At 46.8% G+C, this 15974-nt stretch overlaps 1 protein-coding gene across 1 annotated transcript in view; it reads right to left on the reverse strand.

Annotated features, from left to right (window-relative positions):
* Window positions 1-13358, reverse strand: part of LOC123827698 (carcinoembryonic antigen-related cell adhesion molecule 1-like) — a gene marked incomplete at its 3' end in the record, with an annotated part of 34529 nt that extends 21171 nt beyond the window's left edge. Inside the window, exons 1-4 of the mRNA XM_045852140.1 lie at window positions 13310-13358; window positions 11289-11642; window positions 7381-7659; window positions 6606-6860 (exon numbers count right to left, since the gene is read on the reverse strand). Of these exons, the coding sequence (XP_045708096.1) occupies window positions 6606-6860; window positions 7381-7659; window positions 11289-11642; window positions 13310-13358 (937 nt within the window). The remainder of the gene's footprint in view (window positions 1-6605; window positions 6861-7380; window positions 7660-11288; window positions 11643-13309) is intronic.
* Window positions 13359-15974: the final 2616 nt, after the last annotated feature.

The raw sequence follows: 15974 nt of genomic DNA on the forward strand, positions 1-15974 counted from the left end.
TCAATTCCAGCCTGGCCTTTCTGCACTCATTTTAAAAATATTTTTAGAGCTTTGGAAATGTGAGAAAGGCTGATTGCCATTTTTGTGGGTTATCACTTCCCACCTTTTCATGGTTGCATGTTTCCTGTGTACCAGCTATGGCAGCCATGAACATGTGCCACTCAGGTCTCCTGTGGGGGGCACTTAAGTGACAGAAAGTGGTGCGTTAACCACCTCCTTTGCACAGAGACCACACTTCTCACCAGCAGGTACATGAAATAAGCTCAATTCTTCCTCGCATGGGCAACTTTAGCTCAGGGTCTCCCTGTCAGCCTTGCAGACTCTCTCTTAGAACCACACTGCAACCCAACACTGTCTTCTCTTTCTCCTTCACAGGAGTCAGATCTGCACTGTGGTCTGAGGAACCTGCCAGGCTCCTCCCACTTCCATCCCACTTTCCCTCACAGGCATTTTTTCCAATAAATACTCTGCATGTCTAATCTTATGTTGGCTGTACCTCAGGGGATGAAAACTAACAAACTAGGCTTGAAATTGCACTCAACTCCTTTTTTCTTTTCCTGTATTTAGTCAGTGACCATGTCCCAGTGAATTTTGTGCTAATGTGCCTCCTACTCCCCCAAACATAAATCACTTTTCATTTGTTCTTTTTATTTCTGTTGCTCTCACTAGTGAACTCAAGCTTGATGACTAATATTCATGTTGGCTACTGTTAGGGGATGCTTACTATGTGCCAGGATCTGTGCTAAATCCTTTACTTGTATCTCATTTGATTTATATAATAACCCTGTCTGATAGATATTATTTTACTTTACTGATGAAAAGTAGAGGCTTTACAGTGGTGAAAAATTTCCAAAAGTCATATGACTAGTTTGAGGTGGATCTGGGATTTGACTTTAGGGCTACCAGACTTCATAGAGGCTAATGATGATAGTAGTAATAATAGTAGCTAAAACTTATAGACCATTTCCACTGTGTGTGGCATTTTGTTAAGGGTTTAGCCGATCATTACATTAAATATTTAAAGCAATACCATGAAATAGCTCCTCTTATTGTAACTTCCAGTTGTTGAATATAAGGCTCAGAGAAATTAAGAATCGTGTGCAAGAAATTTGTAACTGTAAATGCTTATTTTACAAAAGAACAAAGATCTCAAATCATCACTCTAACTTTACAACTTAAGGAACTAAAGAAAGAAGAACAAAATAAACTCAAAGCTAGCAGAAGGAAGGCAGTAATAAAGATTAGAATGCAGATAAATAAAATACAGAATGAGAAAAAACAGTAATGAAAATTAATGAAACCAAAAGTTGGTTTATCAAAAAAGCCTAACAAAATTGACAAACCTTTAACTAGATTGGCTAAGAAAAAAGAGAGAAGATTCAAATTACTAAAATCAGGAATGAGAGTGGGAATGTTACTACCAATTCTACAGAGCAAATAAGAGTTCTGATAGTACTATGAATGACTGTATGCCAACAAATTAGACAATTTAGGTGAAATAAACAAATTACTAGACACAAACCTTCCAAGATGGAATCACAATGAAGTAGAAAATATGAGTAGGCCTATAAATAGTAAGGAGAAGAATTGGTATGAGCATTTGACAAAATTCAACATTTTTAGAAAAAATAAAAACAATCTAGAAATGGAAAGAAACTACCTTAATATTATACAGATAAATTATGAAAAAACCCACAGCTAACACCATTCTCAATTGTGAAAGACTAAAAGTTTTTTCCTAAGATCAGGCAGAAGACAATGATCTCTGATTTTGCTATTTTTTTCCCAAACAGTATTGGAAATTTTAGCCAGTAATTAGGTAAGAAAAAGAAATAAAAGGCATCCAAGTTGGAAAGGAAGATGTAAAACTACCTCTGTTTGCATATGACATGGACTTATATGTAGAATGCACTAATAATCCCACAAAAAACTGTTAAAACTAATCAACAAATGCAGGAAAGCTGTAGGATACTAAACCGACATGTAAAAACCAGTTGTGTTTGTATACATCAACAATAAACAATTCAGGAAGGAAATTAAGAAAATTCCATTTATAGTAGCATTATAAAGAATAAAATACTTTTATTCTTTAAAATAAAATAAATTAACTTAAACAGGGATTAACTTAAACAGGGAGGTAAAAGTCTTATATACTGAATAACTAGAAATACCACTGGTGAAAAAACTTAAAGACACAAATAAATGGGAAGACATTCTGTGTTCATGGATTGGCAGACAATATTGTTAGGATGACAATACTGCCCAAAGTGACCTACAGGTTCAATGCAGTCCCTATCAATATCCCAATGACTCTTTTGGGACAATAATAGTAAAATCTATCCTAAAATTCACATGGAATTTCAATAGGCCCCAAATAGTTGATACAATCTGGATAAAGAAAAACAAAGTTGGAGGATTCAATTCTTCCTGATTTCAAAATTTACTACAAAACTACAGTAAGTAAAACAGTATGGTACTAGCATAAAGACAGATATATAGACCAATGGAATAGAAAGCCGTATGTGAGGGTTTATTTCTGGGCTTTCCTTTATTTTTTAATTAATTGATTTTTTTAAGAGAGAGAGAGAAGAGAAGGGAAGGGAAGGAGAAAGAGAGGTAGAGAAACATCAATGTGTGGTTGCCTCTCTAATGCCCCCCTGCTGTGGATCTGGCCTGAAACTCAGGCATGTGCCCTGACTGGGAATCAAACCAGCGACCCTTTGGTTTGTAGGCTAGTGTGGCTCAGTGGATTGAGCGCTGGCCTGCAAACCAAAGGATCACCACTTTGATTCCCAGTCAGGGCACATACCTGGGTTGTGGGCCAGGTCCCTGATTGGGGTTGTGTGAGAGGAAACCACACACTGATGTTTTTCTCCCTCTCTTTCTCCTGCCCTTCCCTTCTTTCTAAATAAATAATTTAAAGAAAAATAAAGGAAAGCCCATAAATAAACCCTCATATATATGGTCAGATGATTTTGACAAGGGTACCAAGACCATCCAACAGAGAAAGGACAGTCTTCTCAAGAAAAGGAGCCTGGCTGGTGGTAGCTCAGTGGAGTGAGAATGGGCCTGCAAACCAAAGGATTGCAGTTCGATTTCTGATCAGGGCACACGTCTGGGTTGCAGGCCAGGTCCCCAGCAAAGGATGTGCAAGAGGCAACCACACAGTGATGTTTCTCTCCCTCTCTTTCTCCTTCCCTTCCCCTCTCTCTAAAAATAAATCAATGAAATCTTAAAAAATAAAAGAAATGGTACTGGGGAAACTGCATATCCACCAAAAGAATTAATTTGATTTCTTAGTTAACACTATACAAAAAATTAGCTCACAATGGATCAAAGATCCAAATGTAAGAGCTAAATCTAAAAAACTCTCAGAAGAGAACACTGGGTGAAAGCTTTATGACATTGGCTTTGGTAATGATTTCTGGAATAGGAAACCAAGCACACAGACATCAAAGGAAAAAATAGGTAAACTGGACTTGATCAAGTTAAAAGCTTCTGTGCATCAAAGGACATTGTCAACAAAATAAAAAGACAACACACAGAATAGGACAAAATATTTGAAAGTCAAATACCTGATAAGGGATTATATCCAGAATATGTAAATAACAATTAGAACTCAACAACAAACAAATCCAATTAAAAATTGGCCAGGGTAATTGAATATTCATTTTTTTCAAAGACATACAAATGGAATATAAGCACATGGACAGATGCTCAGCATCACTCATTATTAGGGAAATGCAAAGCAAAATCACAACGAGATACCTCCTCACACCCATTAATATGGTTATTACTAAACAAACAGACAAATGCAGAAAACAGTGCATTGGCAATGACAGGAAAAAATGGAAACTTCTGTGCATTGCCAGAAGGAATATAAAATGGTGCAGCCACTGTGGAAAATAGCATGGTAGTTGATAAAACAATTGAACAAAGACTTGCTATTTAATCCAGCAATTCCCCTTCTGGGTATATACTCAAAAGAATTGAAAGCAGGAATTTGAACAGATATTGGTACATCCTTGTTCATAAAAGCATTACTTATTAGAGGAAAAAGGTAGAAACAACCCAGAAGTTTAAGGATGGATGAATGATAAATGAAACATGATGGACACAGCCAAGGAAATATTACTCAGCCTTAAAAAGGAATGAAATTGTGATATATGCATAACATGATGCACCTTGAAGACATCATGATAAGTGAAATAAGCTAGACACAGAAGGACAAATATCATATGATTCCACTTGTATGAAGTACCTTGAACAGTCACATTCATAGGGACAGAAGAATGCTGGTTTCCAGGGGTTGGCAGTGGTGGAGTGAGGAGTTAGTGGGTACAGAGTTTTAGTGTGGTAAGATGAAACATTCTGGAAATACATAGTGGTGATAGTTGCATAACCATTGATATGAATGTACTAATACGACTGAACTGTGCACTTAAAATAGTTAAAATGGTAAATTTTATGTATATTTTACCACATAAAAATGGTAATGAAACCACCTTGTGAAGGCACCTTGAATTCCAGACTCAGGATAAGAAACTAAGTATGTGTGATTCAGAGACTGAACTCTTAACCACTTTGCCATTCTGTAATGCTCTCCTGATTGACCTTCTGCCCCCTGTGACTTCTCTCCATTTCGCACACCATTGGTAGAGCAATCATCCCAGGAAGGTGGAGGATGGGGCCAGGGGTCACTTACATTGTACGCCCAGCCTGAAGGGGTCACTTTTGCTGGCACTGACGGGGTTGGAGACCTCACACTGATAACCCCCGGCATCCTCCCTCCTGACGGGCTCTATGATTAGGGTGCTGTTGTCCCGGGACAACTTCATTCTCTCTGTGAGCAGGAGACTCTGGTCCCTGAAGAACCACCGAGTGCGGATCCCAGTGTCATTTGTGAGGCAGGTCAGCACCACGGTGTCCTTATGTTCTATGACGGCGGTGTTCCTGGCTCGGATGGAGGGCTTCCGCACGGGCTCTGTGGAGAAACGAGAAGGTGACTGACTGATAGCAGGTTCCTTCCTCAGAACCTTAGTGAATCAGTCCCCAGGGAGCTCTGATATGGTCACCAGAGGATGGCCCTAATCTCTGAAGGAGGACCAGCATCTTTGTTCAGGTGGCAATATGTAAAGAGAGGTCTATGTCTCTCCCTCTGATACCAGATCACCCCAGGATGAGCCCTGACCTCTCCCCCTGCACACCTGTAGAATCAGCACCAGGAACCTGTTCTCAGCCCATGTGTTCAGCATCCTCATCATTAGGTGGAATTTTTCACCCACTGCTTTTTTAAAAAAAGATTTTATTTATTATTACAGAGAGGGGAAAGGAAGGAGGAAGAGAAGTAGAGAAACATCAATGTGTGTTTGCCTCTCGAGCACCCACCACTGGGGACCTGGCCCACAACCCAGGCATGTGCCCTGACTGGGAATCAACATGATGACTCTTGGGTTCACAGTCTGGCACTCAATCCACTGAGCCACACCAGCCAGGGCCTACCCATTGGTTTTTGTGTGACTCTTTCCTAGAGCTCTCTGTGACTTCGTAAAAGATCAAACCCCCTCTCTAGTATGGTGATTATGCACAGAGATGGAAGTCATCTTCTTTTTATTAAATAATTTATAAGATAATGAGAACAGCCCAACCAGTTATGACCTTAGGACCTGGAGAAATTCTAATCTAAAAGATTTTTCAATGTGAATAGGACTTCACTTCCTGGCCTGTGGATTGAATGAATAACACACAAAAGAAAATCTCTAGAGAGAAGTACTCACAGTTTAACAAAGGCTGGGACTCTCAGCCTTCTCCATAGATCATAAGCTTTGTGGCACTGCCCCTTCTGTAGTATGAAGGGACTTCATGGAGGAATCTACCTATTTGTCAGGTAAGCACCATCACTCACTGTTTTCCTCTGCAACATCACACATGCTGGTGTTATACAGCTGGTGACCTCAGAGCCAGGACACAGCCCAGAGGGGGCTACACTATGGTTGCTTCCAGCAGCCTGGCTGGAGGGAGAGTCTGGTGTCCATAGTGGCACATTTTGGCCAGATTGAGGACAGGCTGCCCATGCAACTACTCCACGGGTCCTGTCCCAGCACAGGGGGCAGCAGAGTCAGGCACCAGGTGAGCCTGGAGCAGAGCAGGGAGCAGGGGACTGTCCTGCTCACCCTTCTTGGAGGGGGTTTCACCCTTTCGTTTGGGGAGGAAGAGGTGAGCTTGACTCAAAGCCTCATATGTTCCCTGGAGCACATGGAGTGGGTCACAGAAAAGAAGGAAGTGACAAGAGGAATGTGTTAGTGACAGAAGAAGCAACCTGACCATGAGGCCCCTTGCTTTCCCCCTCTGTGCGGCCCCCTCTACAACATGGGGCTTTTCTGAGGCTGAGAGAACCCCCTGCCTCATTTCCAAGGCTGGACCCCAGCAATGCCATGAGAAATCAGAAGAGCAAGGGGAGGAGAGAGACTACAGAGAGGTGGGGAAGGGTTCTGGGGAAGAGTCTGTGATTTGCTACATGATGGAGACAATATCCGAGCTCTTTTCTGAAAACCAGACAGACCTCCACCCCAGATCTTGGTGCTGATGGTCTAGGAGGCACTTACCAGACACTGTGGTATTCTTGACTGTGGTCCTATTGAGGCCAGTGACAGAGTTATGGGCAAGGCGGGTATAGGATCCACTGTCACTTGCAGTGATGCTGGGGATAAAGAGCTCCTGTGTAGGTTGCTGGGGTCTCCCATTGATAAACCAAGAATACTGTGCAGGTGGGTTAGAGGCTGTGTGGCAGGAGAGTCTGAGGTTTGCCCCCGGTGGGTAATGGGGGTCTGAGGGGGAAGTGGAGGGAACATCTGGGCCATCTGGAGCAAACAGAGCAAAGCCATACATGATGTCATCAGATGAAAGGGGAAACTCCTGGCCTGTGTAAGGGCCACAGTGTCCCTCTGAGCTGGGTCACATCCTTGTTTTAAAAAGTTCCAACCAGACAGAATGACATGTAGAGAGCAGACTGAGAGCTTTGGGGGTTTGGGTGGGGCACTGAGAAAAAAAAGAGTGAGAAAACTCATGGACCTAGACTATAGTGTGGTGATTCCAGGGTGGAGAGGGTGGTTGAAGGTAGGAGAGGGTATAGAGGAGATAAATGGTGATGGCAAAAAAGTTCCAACCATAACCTCTGTGTTCACTGAGTTTGAGTCTGGGACATTAACCTCTTTGTCTCAAACCTGGATGCAACACCAGATTTGTCTAAGAAAGAAAATCTTGCTCCCCTGGGTGTCCCGAGTGAGGGTCTGTGCCCTTGGGAAGAGTGGGATGTAGCATGGCCTCTGGTGTGTGGATTCAGGTGGTTCCCTGGACCATACAGGGACAGAAGTTACTCTCAGAAAACATTCAGAGTGAAGGGATCACTGCGGCCGGCACTCACTGGGTTCCGGGTTTCACACTCATAGGGTCCTGTGTCAGTCCTTGTGACATGGAGCAAAGTGAGAGTCCTGTTGTCCTTGGACAGCTCCAGCCTGGTGCTGTCCTGGAGGCTCTGACTGTTGATCAGCCACAGGTAGGTGGTGTCCTGAGTGTGAGGTTCACACATTAACAGGACAGAGGCCTTGTGCTCCTCGGGGTTGGAGTTGTTGTTTGTGATGCTGGGTCTGGGTAACTCCGCTGTGCAGGTAACAGAGAGAACATTGCCCTGGGTGGTACCTTGGATTCCTCCAAAGGCATCTTCAATCAGGGTTGACACCTCTTACCTCTCACCTCTCACTGCTCAGTCAACCTAAGTTTTTAAAAGAACCAGGCAGGTCTGTCTATCACACAACAACATGAGTACCTGAGCGCTCAGAGAAGGTAAGGCCTCCAGCGCTGTGTCTGGGAGAAAGCGCAGACTGTCTCAGGTGTCAGTGAAGTATCAGGGATTGATCATGGAAAGACACACCCTTGGGAGAAAGAGACCACTGGGCACCTGTCCTGGTTCTTTACTGACCAGATGACTGACTGCCTGACCAACCTTGGTGCCTCACCTGGGATGCCCAGGTGCTGAGTCCCTTCAAGCTGCACAGACCCACATTGCTGAGTTGAGATGTGTTTCCACTAAAGACTCACATTCCAGGTTTATCCTAGAGACGAGTCATGAAGGGCCATCCCACAGTGCTAACACCCTGAGAAGACTGGGCAGTGTGGCCTGGGACTGGGTGGTTGAGCAGAAACAAAACATGGGAACACCAGGAGCAAGTCTGGGATCAGTTCAGGACTCAGAATGCAGGGCCATGAGGCAAGCAGTGTGCCCAGGACTGGTGACTGTTTCATTTACAACTGACATGAGACAGTGACCCCATAAGGGGTAGAGCAGAGTCCAGGAGTGATTGAGATGGGAGTGAGGAACACAGGAGCTGGCTTTGGCAGTGGAACCAGGCTCTCTGCCCTCTGCCTTTACTGTCCTCTCTCCCCTGCAGCGGGCAGGACCCTTCCTCTAACACTCAGGTGACAGCAACTACAGAAGGGGGGACTTGTGGGAAGTGGGGAGCTGGGACTTGCTGAAACTATGGCCTTCATGGACCATTTGTGTTTGGCATTATGAGACAGAACTTTGAGTTAAATTGTGGAAGACCATGTGAAAACTATTATTATGCCCCAAAGATCTAAGGCCAGTCTCGGAAGGAATCTCTCTGTCTAGAGAACACTGAAGGTCACAGACCAAGTTCTGAGCCCAACCAGGACACGCTGTGACCAAAGGAAGATGCCGCAGTGAGTGTGAAGTCAGTGCCTCCCTGGGGAGAGAGAGACTGTGAGTCCTGCTAAGGGGACAGAGTGACCAGAGGGCATGGGTCGGCATCTCTGTTGTATAAAGGGAGGGATGACAGCAAACTGGTAGAAAAGATTCGTGTTGTGTTAGTACCTGTGGGAAGAAGGTCCCTGTCACCAGTTTGTGTGGACAGTCAGGCTAGTGGGAGGAGCCCCCACCTAACCCAGGAAACAGAACTGAGCTTTGATCAAATTAATTCAATTTGGACAGCATCTAAGAGAAAGGACAGAGGTAGATGCACCTCCCTGTCTGAGAGGGTCCTACCCCATGGCAAAGGTGCCATCATGAGGACACATGTGTGTGACACAGGCAGTGAACCAGTCAGATGGTGCAGGGTTACCAGCCCACCTTGGGAATATCTCCAGGTCCCTGGGAGGAATGGTAGCCTCCCACCACATGGATGTGAGTCACGAGTCAGGGGTGAAGTGATCCCATGAGCTTTTGGGGACTGAGGCCTGTCCTTCTGCCTTTGACTCCCTGGCTGAGTCACACAGAGAGTAGATCAATGGGTTACATGTCCTTGTCAGGTGACCTGTTCCTCTTCTTGGCATGAGGGAGGGAAGGAGCCCTGGATGGGGCACAGCAGAGGCTCTTTCTCGTGGTGACCTGGGAACCTGGTGGAGCCGGGGCTGCTGCTCTGACTGACTTGTGTGTCCTTTCCTATTTCCTAGGAGGGTGGACCTGGACACAAGTGTGAGGAGAATCTAGGGAGCCTGCAGGGTGGAGGAGGCAGAGCAGAGCAGGGCAGTGGGGCTAGAGTGAAGGAGGAGGCAGAGGAGAGTCATGGAAGGAGCAGAAAGAGCCAGAAATATCTTTGGTGAGCAGTGGGGGTTACAGGTGACTTCAAAGATCCCAGGTACCAAGAGCCCAGGGCTGCCCCAGGGCTGGACCCATGCAGCCTGGAAAGTCCCTTTCGCAGCTGGGCAGCCCCACAGTCACTGTGAGACTTGGCTCCTGAGGGGGCTTCAGGGGCAGGTGGTCAGAGGGACGGAACGTGGTTCTCTGCCCCTGGAGGGACAGGGAACAGGTGTTGCCAAAACCTACTAAGATTATATCCAGGTTCCAGTCTCTACAGATTATGGATCATTCATTCATATTCATTCATTTTTTTCCACCTTTCACTCCTATCTTACACCAAGGAGCAATTGAGTTCTGATCCCTGAGCTGGTTGCAGGTGTGGAGTGAGGAGTGAGAGGCAAAGTCCTTCCCTTCATGTCCAGTGGGAGTGATACCAACACATCAGGAAGCAAAGAAGGGATTTCAGTCCAGGGCAGGGAGGTGTGGATCGGCCAGCTGAGGAGGAGGCCTGGGTGTTCCCAGCACTGACTCTGATTGTCACTGCAGTACTTTGGTTCTGCAGTGAAAATAGATTAATTCTCCATTTCCTTTCACTCCCCAGGCCAGAATCTCTCCCTCTGAGCTGGCCAAGGTTATGAAGAAAAGCTCTGAGGGAACAGCTGGTGTCATGGTCTGCACATGTGAGATAGGCCCTTGGAGTGGAGGGAAGGATAGGCTGTGACTGCAGACAGGTCTTGGCGTGATTCAGACTGGACAGTCCTGGTGTGTGTGACTCTGTGTGAATGCTCCCCTGTAACTCAGTTCCCCTGAATAAAACAGGGTAGATGGCGAGTGGTCTCAGACTTGCCAGGTTGTCAGTGGATGAACCTTAGTTGTTTCCCAATTTTCTGACCTAAAGCTTGGAACAGAGGAGCTGCCCCAGCTAACAGCCTCTGTGACCGTTTGTGTCCCTGACAGAGGAGACACCCTGTTCTGACCCCTGTGGACGAGGGGCTGTGAGCAGCATCTTCTCTGTTTCCTCCTGTGGAAGCTAACCTTCCTCTGGAGTCTCCTATGTCCCCCAGGGCAGGTAGCTAATGGCCTGGGGACCTTGTCTATATGTGCTTTGTACTCATAGTCTCAGGTGAAGGGCCATGTTCCACCAGTGCCCAGATGTGGCTCTTGAACCTGAGCCCTGGTCACCTGAGCTGGTGACCAGCTCAAGAGCCTTGTGATTTAGGCACCTGGGAAATTGTGGCTCCCAGTCAGCCCTGCCCACACATGAAACCAGCCTGACCCAGGCTCCCCAGGGTCCCTAGGACAGGTGTCTGTGGGGGGACTGCCACTTTGAGCTCTGTGAGGTTCCCAAAGTGCTCCCTCAGGTCAGGCCCTGTCTGAGCTCTGCAGGGTCTTTCTCAGGGTCACGGTCATGGGGAGAGGTCCAGGAAACTGGACTGAGGCTGTTCTCTTTCTGCTGAGTTACTCCCATCAGACTGGTACTCTGTCTGTGGCAAATGTGTGCAAGGCTGGAATGCAGGAGGGGACTCTGATCTTAGGAAGTTTGTCTTCACTGTGTGTGTCCTGCACTAAATGTCCAACCATCCCCCAGGACGTGAAGCAGAGGGGGATGGAAGCTGAGTCCAGGGCTGTCAGTCCTGTGTGTGAGTAGAATTCATCCCACCCGACACCCAGAGGTCAGAGAGAAATCACTCACCGTATACACAGAGGTGTCCCTTTGCTTCTTCATTCTGAAAAGTTTTTTTAATGGCTTGTATGGTGTAGTATCCTGTGTCCTTCAAGGTGATGTTCTGGAACAGCAGAGATCCATTGGGGTATATTGTCTCTCGACCGCTGTGTGCAGGTCCGGGGGTAAATTCTTGAGTGTGTATCACATATGATGCAATTCCACTGTTGTTGTCCATACTTTCCCCTCTGTACCAGGCATAGCCTACAAGATTCTCAGGCAGATTGAGGACAAGGAGAAGCACATCCTTCCCTTCGGTAGAATTGATCGATGCAACAGTGAGTTGGGCAGTGCTGGGCGGGCTCCTGAAGGTTAACAGTGAGACTAGGAGGGAAGGAGAAACCAATCTGTTTTCGGGTCTATGTGTTGAGAGGGAAGATGAGGCCCTGGGTCCTGTGTAGGTCTCTTCATCTCTCAACCTTAGTGCATGTATGAGTGTGAGCATATGTATGTATTTGCCTGTGTCTCCCATGGTCAAGGTCAATAGCACGGCCACCATTACTTCAGCACCTCTAAACCTATTGTTTCTTCTGTTTCAAAAACTTCCCCAGGTGTCTGCCCAGCTCACCCCCTCACTGCCCTCAGACCCCTGCTGATACCCAGGGGCGTCCAAGGGGACACCTTCACTGACCACCTCCTTTAATGACCCTGTTTCTTCACTTTCTGACCTGCCCTGACTCTTTTCCTTTTGTTGCAGTTGTGGGTACCTGACATCACATCCAGATTTTTCCTTGTCCTTCTCCTCCCCACAGAACATGAGCTCCATGCAGGCAGGGGCTTGTCTGACCCTGTTGCACCCCCAGTGCCTCAGACAGGCTGCAGGTACCTGTGGGGCAATGAGGGAGTGGTCCCAGGGTCCTGCTCCTCCTGGGGTGTATTTGCTTCTTTCTGAGGTTGGTGATACGGACGTTTAGTGCCCCTGGTTAAGTTTTTCTGGTGTCACCCCTGATATAAATTGTTATTCTCACCAGTTTTCAGAAATTATTTCTGCTTTTTCATAAGTGACTTTTATAATGTTGAGGTAGTTTCTTTCTACTTCTAGTTAGAGTATTTTTATTAAAAAAAAGAAGTTGAATTTTGTCAAATGCTCATACCAGTTCTTCTCCTTACTATTTATAGGTCTACTCATATTTTCTACTTCATTGTGATTCCATCTTGGAAGGTTTGTGTCTAGTAATTTGTTTATTTCACCTAAATTGTCTAATTTGTTGGCATACAGTCATTCATAGTACTATCAGAACTCTTATTTGCTCTGTAGAATTGGTAGTAACATTCCCACTCTCATTCCTGATTTTAGTAATTTGAATCTTCTCTCTTTTCTTAGCCAATCTAGTTAAAGGTTTGTCAATTTTGTTAGGCTTTTTTTGATAAACCAACTTTTGGTTTCATTAATTTTCATTACTGTTTTTTTCTCATTCTGTATTTTATTTATCTGCATTCTAATCTTTATTACTGCCTTCCTTCTGCTAGCTTTGAGTTTATTTTGTTCTTCTTTTAGTTCCTTAAGTTGTAAAGTTAGGGTGATGATTTGAGATCTTTGTTCTTTTGTAAAATAAGCATTTACAGTTACAAATTTCTTGCACAAGATTCTTAACTTCTCTGAGCCTCATATTCGACAACTGGAAGTTACAATAAGAGGACCTGTTTCATGGTATTGCTTTAAATATTTAATGTAATGATCGGCTAAACCCTTAACAAAATGCCACACACAGTGGAAATGGTTTGTAATTATTAGCTACTATTATAACTACTATTATGATAAATAACTTTTAAGACCTACTGTGTCCAGGTTTTCCTGCCCCTCACACTTCCAGATCATGAGATTTCCCTGTTGCTGAGCCCCCTCCCCATTCAACTCTGCTTCCCTGTCCTCTCTTCTCAGGTCCAAACAGAAGCCCTCTGTGCCCTCTCAGAGCACTGTTCTCCCCAGGGGACCCAGCCAGTCTCTGTCCCCATCCTCCTGTCCACCCCCAGGGATTGCCCCTCCTTACAGGCCAGCAGGAGCCCTTGCCGGGCAGTAGTGGCTAAGCGTGACTCCATGGCGTCTGTTGTCTGCTCTGTCCCTCCCTCTGTGACAGGAGCTTGGATTCCACAAATGCTCACGGGCACCGCTGACCTGAAGTGTGCGATCTGCTGTTCCTCTCCAGGTGTGGCGAGCCTGCTTAGGGTCTGGAGCGCTCCCCAGTCACGTGGTCCAGGGGCGGGGTTTGTACCCAGGTCCCTCCCTGTATCTCCCTCTGTGTCCTCTGGTTTCCGTCTTCCCTGTTTCCTCCTTTCCCTTTATCTTCCATCTAGATTTCAGACCCTGGGACCGGCTGAGGCCTCTGCCCTTTCCCACAGTGATTCTCCACCCCTCCATCCCCCAACCCTCGTGCGTGCACAGGCACGACCTGTGTGAAGGAGCACAAGCCTGGGACAGTGGGGAGGGGCGTTCCCCACAGCTGCACGTTGGTGCACTGTAGTGTCACCCTCAGGCTCTTCTTATCTCTTCTAGCTTTTTCTTTTTTAAAATGACTTTATTTATTTATTTGTAGAGAAGATGGAAGGTAGGAAGAAAGAGAGGGAGAAAAATCTTGATGTGAGAGAGAAACATCAATTGGCTTGCACGTACCTACACAGGCTGGGGCTGAACTCGAAACCCAGGCATGTGCTCTGACCCGGAATCAAACCTGTGACTTTTCACATGTCCAACCAACTGAGCCACACAGGTCAGGGCTTTTCTGGCATTTTCCTTCAGAACAGGAGCCTTGGGGCATCATCAGGAACTCTTGTCACAAGGATGTAACCCTGTTGTTGTATATTGGAATTCCTTGTGGAATTTTGTGAAGATTGTGAGTGTGGAGATGACACCTTAGAGATGATGCATCAGCAGCTGTTCTGCTAAGGTGGATGCCCAACCAGGTGTGGCCCCAAGATATGGTGGTGGGGCAGACACTCCCCCCTTCCAGTGCACAGGGAGGGTCCCAGGTCCCATTACAAATACAGATTCAGACTTGGCAGGTGTGCAATGGATCTAGACTTTGCATCTAACAAGCTCTCAGGGGAGGTTGATCTTGCTGGCCTGTGAAGCCCTCCCTCCCTCCCTCCCTTCCTCCCTTCCTTCCTTCCTTCCTTCCTTCCTTCCTTCCTCCCTCTCTCTCTTTCTCTCTTCATCTCTCTCCCCCCCCATCTCTCTCTCTCTCCCATTTACCAAGTGTTTATTGAGCTTGTACTCAATAACCTGGGCATACAGCAGTAAAAAAAAAAAAATCCACAGAAATGAAAATCCAATTCCCCTTAATAGATCCATCGGAATGTTTCATTTGGCATTTCTTGTAAACATCTAAACTTGTTCATTAAAAACATCACAGGAGCCCAGGAGCATGCTCCAATAGGGAGGTTGATGGAGACCCTTCCCTGAGAGGACAACCCTCTCTCCCCAGCATTGGTCTCTTCTGTGTCCTGGTTTGGGGTCTGTCACCACCACACAGAGAGTCCCGGGGGCCCCCAAACCTGGGGATTGTTTCTGTTTGTGACACTAAGCCCAGCTGGGCACCAGGTCTCCCCAGATTCTCAGATGCTCTGGGGAGGTGGGTGTCCTCCCAGCAGGAAGGTCACAGAGGTGACTGTGGGGTGAGACAGGGACAAGCTGGGTGATGACTGGTGAGGGGACCCACCCTCTGTCTTTAGGTGTCATCAGCCTGGTTTCTGCTTCTAAGGACAGAGACCCAGGACTGGGTGTCTCAGAAGGACTTGCAGTTCCCAGGTGTGAAGGGAGAGGTGTCCTGCGTGTCCTGGCAATAAAGATGGTGGTGGGCGGTCTGGTGGCTGTGTGCTCCCTGGTCCTCAGGGGACAATTTCAGGGAGACCTGTCTCCATATCTGTTGACTGAGCCTGTCCATGTGCTCCCTGACCATAAGGACAGCCTCTGTCCTGTGCCTGAGGACTTCCCTGTGGTCATTCAGCCTTGCCCATGGGTGGTGCCAGGCAGGGAGTGGGGTATGACGCAGGGACCCCTGGCAGAGCAGGTGCTCCCAGACCCCAGAAGGGGCCTGTGGGACAGAGCAGGCGTGTGGGAGGGGCCCAGAGAGGTCTGTGGTATGAAAATCAGGCTCTTTTTCTACCTCCTCGGCCAAAGCCAGGTTCTTGTGCTAGTTTCCTGTATTGTCTGTGTGTCTCAATGTCGCCCCCTGGAGGGCATTAAGGAAACCTGTAGACAATGTCAGGGGTTGTCTAAAGATGCTGACCCTGAATGCTGGGGAGACCTGGTCTCTGACCACTGTGCCAAGCGGCCAGTCAGCCTGGGTCCTGGTCTCTGGATTCTTGACTCCATCTCAGGGCTGACTGAGCCCAGAAAGAGGACAGGCATTGTTCAAAGGGGTCCTGATCCTGTGTCAGGAGAACTGTCCCCCAGGGGGACCTGGTGTCTCAGGAGGAGTTCTTTGTCCTAGAGGTTCCAAAGAATGGGCCAGGTGAGGGGTCTCTTGAGTGTTTCAGGAGCAGGCTCAGGCCTGGGGGCTGGTCCACAGATTGCTCTGTGTGTCCCCACCACAAGTCATCAGTGTTCCTGCCTGTCATCTGTTCTAGGCCTCCCAACAGGCCCAGAAACTGGAGCAGCTCCAAGTGGAGACTCGGGCAGGGGGTGGGGAGGCCCATGTGGGACCCTCAGCCCCTCTG

This window comes from Phyllostomus hastatus, unplaced genomic scaffold (genome assembly GCF_019186645.2).
Source record: "Phyllostomus hastatus isolate PE091 unplaced genomic scaffold, TTU_PhHast_1.1 phas_contig_878, whole genome shotgun sequence".
Lineage (NCBI taxonomy): Eukaryota > Metazoa > Chordata > Mammalia > Chiroptera > Phyllostomidae > Phyllostomus > Phyllostomus hastatus.